The following is a 10,000-nucleotide window of genomic DNA, read 5'->3' as shown; positions in this document are numbered from 1 at the left end:
AAAATCCTCTCTATCACCTTTAAACATATCTAAAAGCATAACTTTTTTGGGATCGGTTCTTTGCAATGAATCGATTGAACCGCGAATCAGACGGAATCGTACAGGTTATGAACGCCAGGACCGCAAAACGGCAATACAACTTAAATTTCACAGTTGAATAATACATTTTTACTACTGGTGTACAAAGGGGGTTAACATTAATGTGTGATAGGTGACAGGCCTATACTTCAAAGAATAGCATGATTTTACCATATCAACAAAACATGCCGCGCATTGTGCTTTTTGTAAGTAGCGATATCAACAAACCGAGAAATCCACTTATAAATGGTGGTAAATCGCTACTTTATTAAAATGATTGAAAAGAATAAACGAATCATTTAAACAGATTCACTTAAGTTCAAAAGAATCGGTTCAGTAAATGATTCATGTCCAAAGGAATCGTGTACTAGTTTCAATTCGTTTAAATGCCAGAGGCGGTGTTTAACTTCGTTCAAAGTAGGCTGATATATTTTGGTTTGTATTTTTACCGACTGTTTCGCTACAGATGTGTTATCAAACAGGTCAGTGACTTTATTACTTTACATTAACGGAATTTGGCTTTCATAATTAGGAAGATTGGTCACAGACTCGTTAAAGATGACACATAACCTGTCGTACAGTGCAGTGGCGGCAAGAGGAGCACCAGCATCATCCGATACACGTGAGTAAAAGATCATTTTAATACACCTGATACTTTTATTCACAGTTTACATAGTCTGTGAAGATAGTTTGTGAATCAACTCTTCTAGTTACCTTTTCGAAGAGAGAATTCCCAGACCAGCCCACTATTATTTCAGAACTGCCCTTATGTTGTTCTGCATGTTATAGTTTACTGTAGATTAAATAGTAACCAGATTTTTGTTTTCTATATATAATATGACCCATCCATCAATCCATCAATCCATACCTTCAGAACCACGCTCTGACCTGATGAAGCTGAAGAAATCACTTCGGGATCTGATGACCCAATATCCTGAAGGCATCACTTTAAGTAAAGCTCGCAGGTTCTGCCCGCTCCTCCTCGACCCAGAGCTACTGAAGGACCACGCTTCTGTCCGCCAGCTCTTGGCATCCATGCCTGATGTGGTGACACTATGGGGATTCGGTGTCCAGACATTCCTTCTCCCTGCTGACACTAATTGGAACAGGAGAAGTCTTGTGGGATAGCCATTGCTTACAGATAAGTTATGCCACAATACTCTGCCATCAAAAAACAGGACACTTAACTAGATGAACACTTTCCTCCACTAAACTGTGACCTTTCCATCTTGGCCTGGATGACCATAGAAAATAGCTGTAATAAGAATACATGGATTTTTCATACCACATTTTGACCAGATGAAGAATTGTATTCTTAAATATAATATAGAAATCGCTGTGTTTACATCTTTGAAGACCACAGAAGCACTTAATTATGTATGTGGTCACGCACAAATCAGGAAATAACAGCGAAATGTATCCTATATTTCTATGTTTATAACTTTGAATAATAATATTTACACATTTTAACTTTAAATGTTTTGTAAAGAAATGTTCACAAGAACTTGTGACTTTTATATTTTTAATATGATTTTTAAAAATATATATACACACACACTATAGTAAATACATGCATCCTCCTAAAAAACAATATTATCAGAAAGCATCTGCAATAAATGAAAACTTTGATTTTTAAGCATTTGTGAGTTTTCATTGATAGATTTTTAGGGGCATATAGATAAAGACCATTATGTACATGATGCATTGATTCAACCAGTTCTACAATTTCAAACATGCACACTAACAGGGTGCGTTACAGCTAGTTTGGACCTGTACAGGCTTGTCTGTTGCAACGTAAGCTGTCACATGAGAGATTACATCATGAGAGAAACAAAGCATTACAGTGGTATTACAACAGTTATTGTCATTATCAGATTTTACACTTTACTACAAATAGTACAGCATTCTTTTTCCAAAACCTTAACTATAAAACTAAAATATCATTCCTTAGCTAAAAAAGATGTCTAAAACGGCTAGAAAAGCTTTGGAAACTCCCTTAAAGGGATAGTTCACCCAAAAATGCAAAGTATCCCATGATTTACTCACCCTCAAGCCATCCTAGGTGTATATGACTATCCTCTTTCAGAAAAACACAATCGGAGTTATATTATAAAATATCCTGGCTCTTCCAAGCTTTTATAATGGGAGTGAATGAGGGCGAGATTTTGAAGTTTGAAAAGTGCATTCATCCATCATAAAAGAAATCCATATGACTTCAGGGGGTTGATAAAGGCCTTCTGAAGTGGTGCAATGGTGGTTTTTGTAAGAAAAATATCCATATTTAAAGGGGTGGTTGATTATGATTTCACTTTTTTAACTTTAGTTAGTGTGTAATGTTGCTGTTTGATCATAAACTACATCTGCAAAGTTACGACGCTCAAAGTTCAATGCAAAGAGAGAGATTTTCTTTTACAGAAATTGCTTTTTAAGGACTACAGCAAATGGTTTGTAGGGACTACAACAAGCTTCTTCCTGGGTTGGTGACATCACTAACCCTAAAATTTACATAAACCCCGCCCCCGAGAACATGCAACAAATGTAAGGCTGAACACCATTACTGACAATCCTCATTTTGGCTGCGTGAGATTCTCCAGCTTTGTTGTTGTTGAGCTGTTAAAGCTCCGCCCTCTTCTGGAAAGGGGGCGGGAGTAGCAGCTCATTTGCATTTACAGGGACACACACAAAAACGGTGTGTTTTTTTCACACCCAAATAGGGGCAAATTTGACAAGCTATAATAAATGATCTGTGGGCAGGGCCGCATTAAGACTACAAGAGGCCCCTGGGCTTTACCTCTTGAGGGGGCCCTTCATCCTACCAGCACTATTACCTATATTCAGGGGTTAAATTGGGCCGGGCCGTCCGGGGCTGAGCGCCGGCACATAGGCTTACGAGGGCTCGGATTTTTTGAAGTGAAAGAGAATTTTACTTGCCTGACCAGATAAGTAGCTTGATTAAAATGTCAATAACAACCAAAACGCGAGAATGATTAATCTAGCTTAAGTGGCGACTGATAGTGGATGTACTGGCGGTGATATTGCGCTGTTGAGGATCACGTAACCTCTTGAGGAGAATTCAAAACAAATGAGCTCTGTTCACACAAAGAAACTCAGTTATAATGTTGCATTAAAAATTCAATGGGGTTTAGCTTGCTATTTACGACATATGATAAAGTTAAGCATAACACGACCGAAAGTGCTGAATTCCTGAATATCACCTCGATTGAAATTGACACTAATTTCATACAACAGTTCAATAAACAAGTAGTTAATATCAATCACTTACGTTTTAGATGCAATATGCCTGTTTTTGTTCTATTGTAGCAGCGAAAATAGTTCCAAACAAAGCAGAAACAGCCCATCTCGCAGCTGCGCTCAGCCGTTTTGAATGATTCAGCGTTTTGAACGAATCGGTTGAGTGAAGATTCAATCGCCCATTCATAAACAACTGCTTCATTCTTGATTCAGAGTGAATCGTTTGAATAAATGACTCAGTGGCTCACTCATTAAGACGGTCACTTGCCGCCATCTACTGGCGGTTTAATTTCATGTTTAAAAGTATAAATTTCCCACCAGCATTTCTTAGGCTATTTGTTTATAAAATATATAAAGAATCTCATAACATTATTGAACGCAGTTGTACTTTTTCAGTGTAAATTATTTAATTTGGTAACAGCCCTATAGTGTCTTACTATTTTAATTTATCAAATGTAAGAATATGAAATAAAAGATAAAAGATTTGAATAATAATAATTTTTTTTTAATTTTTTCCAGACAAGCTACTTTTTTTACTCTGACAAGTAAATGACCAATTTAGTTGTCCAAAGGACAAGCACAAAACCAGGCTTAATGTCGAGCGCTGTATTTTGTATTTATATTCTGTCCTTTAATGGTAGCATCACTCTTATATTTGATACTGACACAGGGAAGGCACAGGCCTACAGAAATATTTTATTGTCATCAGATGTAGCTTTCACAATACCATGTATCTATAGAATGATTTTGATTAGCATTTTATTGTTCATAGCAGAGGGCTCTCTCAACTTGTTATATTTTACAGTTTGTCAAATGATACGATTTTGTAGTCTTTGCATACACATGCATCCCTCCAAAGCCTGAAACCACAGAGCCCCCCCCCCCCCACATAACAAATCCCAATTTAACCCCTGCCTACATTCACTCAATCTTCTTAATCACAAAGTGAAAGTTATCAGCCTTTTATTTTGCATGAATAAATGCCATTACCAAAACATCCGAACCTATAGGTCTGTTATAAAATATAAATATCACTGCATGAACTACATATTGGCACATTGTCTGAACTATTTGTACAGGCTACTCATTTCGAAGGCTGCATCCTCCAGAGGTCGCATTTGAAGGCTGTATACGTCATTGAGACCAGCTCATTTAAGAAAAACAACCGTTGAAAGAAACAAAAAACAGCATTTTGCACCTCACGAGGAATAAGCAATTTCATTATGGTTAATTTTCTTAAAAAAGACATCCTTAATGATGTATGCAGCCTTCAAATGCGAGCTCCGGAGGACGCGGCCTCTGAAAGGAGACGCAGATTCGAACAGTAACAAAGGCGCCAGTTTTGCCATTTCAATTCCAGCGCGAGTCTTTGTCTTTTGGAAGTGCATGCAAAGTGGATTTGCTTTCACACCGTAAAGATGTCACGTCAACATGTCAACAACACAAACCAAATTCTTCCAGTCTCAGCTTTTTGAAGTCTCAGTCTTCCAGTCTCAGCTTTTTGAAGGCGGGTCAAAATAGATGTTGTTCGCGAGCAACCGGCTGCCATTACGCAAATTTTTACATTGTTATGTAGGTTTGTAATAGAAAGTGAGACTGGAATTGCTGAAGACTCATTTCGGCAGTTCAGAATCAATTAATTCTTTAAGGCAAAAATTACTTTTTTATCCTGCACTTTGATTTTTAAAACAATGTGACAAAAACACGCAAGTTCGACCCAAATGTTTAATGTAATGATTGTTACCATTAGTACCATTAGTGCATTAGTTTATATCCAGCTGGTCGCTTTTATCGATTCGTTATGCAGCAAAGTTGCATAATTAAAACTAGTGTCATGAGAAAGCAAACATGCAGCAGACATATATAAACAAATCAGAAATGCATTCGATTTCAGTTATCTTTTATCATCACTGTAATACAATACAAATACTTATTTAAATAATAATCAGTGTTCTAAAATGGAAGCAAATAATGTACATAGGCTACAATATGTGTCTAATGTCAATGCTATGGCCTTTGTGTAGATAGGCTATTTAAAGATGGTCATCTTTAAGCATGACTGTTTTATGGATTTATGTTTTCATGGATTTATATGAAATGGTAAGACTTTATAATAAGATTCCATCTGTAAGGTTAATAAAAGTATTGTTCATTGTTAATTTCAACATTTCAACATTTTACCTCATTGAACGTTTTCAGAAACTGTATTTTTGCATGATTTGTGTTTTTATTGGACTACTGACGACTGCAGGGTTCAGTGAGTGAAGGGTCGCACATCGGTCGAGAAGCGTAGCGCCGCGCCACGTCTTTAAAATTCGAACACATTGTCTTCTTTGGGGCTGTTCACACAGAACGCGCTTTCTGCGCTATTTTTCTTTGTTTTTCTATGTAAACATGCGCTAGAAGGACGTGCAGAACCGTTGCGCTCGCGTCTTGATGCATGACATGGCGTTCTAAAGCCATGAATCAGTTCAGCCAAGTTAAAAAAAAAAAAGTTTTAAAAAGCGTCTCGAGACCTTGCGGTTTCCCCCATTCCTCTGCCCGCGTCTCGCGTTTTTCAAAGCAAAAACGCGTTGTGTAGGCTACGCACACAAGCAGCGCCACTGGGTCTGTCCGCGTTGTCCAGATACTGATAGTTAGGCTGCGTTCCAGTTCGGTTTTTAAATGCCCTTCCCTCGCTAACTTCCCTCGGTCTCGTTGACTCGGATGTACGTCATTGCTTACGTTGCACGAGTGCTCACTTCTGGCGGAACCTTTGCAATGGGCTGAACTGGAACGTCCTAAGCCCTTGATCACTTGGAATCCGCAATGGAGCTGATTTATTATTTATTTTTTCCTCTTACAAAATTGTTTAATACAGCATTCTATATGTATATATGTGTGTTTTAAATGTTTAAAAAAATAATTAATATATCATAGAATTGTTTGTGGTAGGGTAAATTAAACGCGATATGCGGTGACGTCATAATCGTGTTGCATTGTGGGTTATGGAGCTGCCTGAAGTGTACATGTGAAGTAGACTCGCTCCCTCGGTTAAAATCGAGGGAGCGAGGGTCTGTCCATGTAAACTTCCCTCGTCCACTTCACGAAGTGGAACGCACTTCAAAATGGCGGCAGGGATTCCCCTGAGGGGAAGTGTGTAGGGAAGTTTGCGAGTGCGTGTCTAAAACTGGAGTGGAACGCAGCCTTAGTTGCTTGCTGCTAGACGCGGCGCGTCGTAATGAACTTCACGCGCAGAACAGCACATGTATTCAAATCAAAGCGATGTTAAAGGGATAGTCATCATATTATAAAATGCGGTTATATTTTTTCCGGCATCACCGGGGCCCTCCCTCAGCCCGGGGCCCTGGGCTTAAGCCCAGGTAAGCCCGTGCATTAATGCGGCCCAGTCTGTGGGGTATTTTGAGCTGAAACTTCACAGACACATTCTGGAGACACCAGAGACTTATTACATCTTGTGAACGGGGTATAATAGGTCCCCTTTAAAACTTTATAAACTATAATAACTAGCTTCCAGCAGACGGCCTATGCAAATCGACTTACAGCGGAAGAGTAACCTCTGAAGAATTGAGTAACCTCATGATGTATTGACAAATGCAGAAGCACAGAGGATAGAGCAAAACAAAACACTGGTCACGAACTAGAAGTCTAAAATGAGAAATTTTAAGGAGAAATGTTGGAGGATTTCGATATAAGAAAGAAGATCTTGAGTTTGTTGAGCAGTCCTATTTGTTTGAACCGCGAGAGGCGTCTAAGCTTACGATACTCCTACATCCTGCGTCATACATCACGTCAGAGGTTACTCTTGTGACAAGTCGACTTCTGCTGGAAGCTAGTTATTTTAGTTTATAAAGTTTTAAATATGGATATTTTTCTTGCAAAAACCCATCGCTTCACTTCAGAAGGCCTTTATTAACTCTCTCGAGCCGTATGGATTATATTTATTATGGATGGATGCATTTATTTGGGCTTCAAAACATGCCCAATATTCACTACCATTATAAAAGCTTGGAAGAACAAGGATATTTTTTAATATAACCCGATTGTGTTCGTCTGAAAGATAGTCAGTCATATACACCAAGGATGGCTTGAGGGTGAGTAAATCATGGGATAATTTTCATTTTTGGGTGAACTATTCCTCTATTGTCAGAAAGGTTACTGATAATCAATTTTATTAGCCTCTGCTGTGGCAGATGATGTCGTATGGTTCAGGAGAGCGGACCAAACTGACAATCCCATTCATGTCTGGCTTCTGCACACCAGGAGGCCAGGAGAAACGAATCCGCTGCAAGAGAGAAGTGATGAAGAGGAAGAGCTCCATCTTCGCCAGGGTCTCACCGGGACACACCCTCGGACCTGATAAATGGAGATAAAACACAATCTGTTTCAACCTAGCTGCGTTCGCTCTTGGTCTACTGATGTTGCAGTCGCAGGTGACTCACCCAAGGAGAAAGGGAGGAAAGACTCTGGTTTGAAGAAATGTCCGTTATCGTCTAAGAAATTCTCTGGGTTAAAAGTGTCTGGATACTTCCAGTGGTCCTTATCAGATAAAATTGCTGTTAAGTTGGTCAGTATCTCGGTGCCCTAGAAAGACGATGTTTGTTAGTGGAACAATTTCAGTCAAGTAAAACACATCCAGGCTCCATTTATTACCTTGGGAATGTCGTATCCTCGTAGTTTTGTGGGCTGAGTTGTTTCATGCATCAGGTTAGTGGGTACAATGTTGCCAAAGCGCTGAAACTCATGAACAGTGGCGTTGGTGTACGGTAGTTTGTCACGGTCATCCATGCTGGGCATGTGATCGTAACCCAGTACCCGAACAATCTCCTCATGACATCGCTCTGTAACGAAATTTAAGTTCATGTGTGTACGTTTCTCAGTGTTTAAATACCACAAGTAAGCCACTGGAAGGTTGATTTCCTGAAGAGTTGAAACACAGTGGTGCTTTAAAAACCCTGTTTACACCTGGTATCACAAGTGGACGATGCTAAATACAGGTGTAAATGAGCTCTAAAACATTTTGAACTTGTCCACTTTTGACCACTTCCAGAGGTTGTAAAAAATGCATACGACCGGATTGCTTTCATAGTGTAGACGCTCATGTGGTCGAATGTGTTCAAACAGCCACAAAAGACCAGCTACTCTCCGCCTACTGACCTAATGTGAAAACATTTTGGGAAGCGCACTAGCTAGACGGGATTTAAATTTTGAAGACGAAAAATGTACCAAGCACAATGTTCTCTCACCATTCCTGATGTCTAACACACACTCACAGCATTCGGCTGGTCTTGTGGCTGTCAAAGCAGAAACGAAAGCTGATGCTCTCCGTATGTTTTTCTCTCGTCTTCGGTCACGTTCATATGTAAATTGAGTGAGATCAAAAGATCTGAAAAAACCCACACATTTATCTGCCCATAGACCTTCCCCTCGAAGAAATTTTACAAACTTTACATAAACCCCGCCCCCAAGAACACACAACAAAGGGGGTGAGACCATGTTGGGCTGCTTTAGAGAAGAGAAAGAGTTGTTGTAGTAGAGTGTTGTTGTCATGCCGTCATTTTACACCAGACTCCGGTTTGAACAATGTAAGTCTGAACACCGTTACTGACAATCCTCATTTTGGCTGCGTAAGATTCTCCAGCTTTGTTGTTGTTGAGCTGTTAAAGCTCCGCCCTCTTCTGGAAAGGGGGCGGGAGCAGCAGCTCATTTGCATTTAAAGGGACACACACAAAAATGTTGTGTTTTTGCTCACACCCAAATAGGGGCAAATTTGACAAGCTATAATAAATGATCTGTGGGGTATTTTGAGCTAAAAACATCATAGATACATTCTGGGGACACCAGAGACTTATATTACATCTTATAAAAGGAGCATTATAGGTTCCTTTGAGCCCAAGTACCTTGTACATCTGGGTTTTGTGTCAAGTAGATGAGCCCCCATCTGATGGTGGTTGATGTGGTGTCAGTTCCAGCCATGAACAAATCAGCTACTGACATAACCATGTTCTCCTCATGAAACGTAGAGTCCTCGTTGGACTTTTGCTGCTCCAAGGAAACAGAAAGCATTTCAATTTATCCATGCACATTTAGTTACCTAGCAGCCTACTGTGATTTAACCTTGTAGAATATTGGGTAACACTTTACTTGAAGGTGTGTGCATAAGACTGACATGACACCTTCATAATCATGACATGACACGTGTCATGAATATGAAGGAGGTTTTATGAATGTTTATGACAACTGTCATTAAGTGTCATTCGCTCAATTATGTCATTTTTAATGCAAAGATGACATTGTTTGAGATGTCCGAGTTATGACAACTTGACATAAACCAATACATCATAACCTGTCAGTGTCTTTGTCATGACAACTTGACATTATTTAGCTTTATGGGTTAACATTACATTAAACTGTCATGTGGTTGGTTTTGACATTGGCTGTCATGAGGCCATTATAATAGTGTCATGAATATGTATCTTGAGCTCAAGTACAGTGGTACAAATTGAACTTGTCATTAAAATGTCATTAAGTGACAATACTCTGACAAATAATTTTATAACAGTGTCATGACTATTTTTCATTTAGTTTTTTTGTTTGTTTGTTTGTTTGTTTTTTTAAGTTTCCTCCAACAGAAGGTCAGATAATTGACAATTTCAAATTCCGTAAAAAA

General features: G+C 39.1%; 2 protein-coding genes across 2 annotated transcripts in view; both read right to left on the bottom strand.

The window, feature by feature from the left end:
- The window catches only part of LOC125260306 (terminal uridylyltransferase 4-like), an 18,701-nt gene extending 17,586 nt beyond the window's left edge, over nucleotides 1-1,115 (bottom strand). Inside the window, exon 1 of the mRNA XM_048178622.1 lies at nucleotides 947-1,115. Within this exon, the coding sequence (XP_048034579.1) occupies nucleotides 947-1,115 (169 nt within the window). The remainder of the gene's footprint in view (nucleotides 1-946) is intronic.
- Nucleotides 1,116-7,242: 6,127 nt separating this feature from the next.
- Nucleotides 7,243-9,411, bottom strand: LOC125260325 (cytochrome P450 2D17-like). The gene is made up of 4 exons (XM_048178646.1): nucleotides 9,231-9,411; nucleotides 7,984-8,171; nucleotides 7,773-7,914; nucleotides 7,243-7,686 (listed from the first exon to the last, which is right to left on the bottom strand). Exons 1-4 carry the CDS (start codon nucleotides 9,394-9,396, stop codon nucleotides 7,505-7,507), a joined length of 678 nt encoding a protein of 225 aa, XP_048034603.1. The 5' UTR covers nucleotides 9,397-9,411; the 3' UTR covers nucleotides 7,243-7,504.
- Between the last annotated feature and the right edge of the window lie 589 nt (nucleotides 9,412-10,000).

This window comes from Megalobrama amblycephala, linkage group LG24 (genome assembly GCF_018812025.1).
Source record: "Megalobrama amblycephala isolate DHTTF-2021 linkage group LG24, ASM1881202v1, whole genome shotgun sequence".
Taxonomy (NCBI): domain Eukaryota; kingdom Metazoa; phylum Chordata; class Actinopteri; order Cypriniformes; family Xenocyprididae; genus Megalobrama; species Megalobrama amblycephala.
The sequence above is the reverse complement of the archived record's forward strand: the minus strand, read 5'-3'. Positions and strand labels throughout refer to the sequence as shown.

Excerpts from the sequence above, each read along its gene's own strand:
- LOC125260325 (XM_048178646.1), bottom strand. The coding sequence starts at position 9,396 with ATGCTTTCTGTTTCCTTGGAGCAGCAAAAGTCCAACGAGGACTCTACG. Across the intron at positions 8,172-9,230 it reads ACAAAACCCAGATGTACAAG|AGCGATGTCATGAGGAGATT; the intron begins GTACTTGGGCTC and ends ATTTCGTTACAG. Across the intron at positions 7,687-7,772 it reads TTTCCTCCCTTTCTCCTTGG|GTCCGAGGGTGTGTCCCGGT; the intron begins GTGAGTCACCTG and ends TCCATTTATCAG.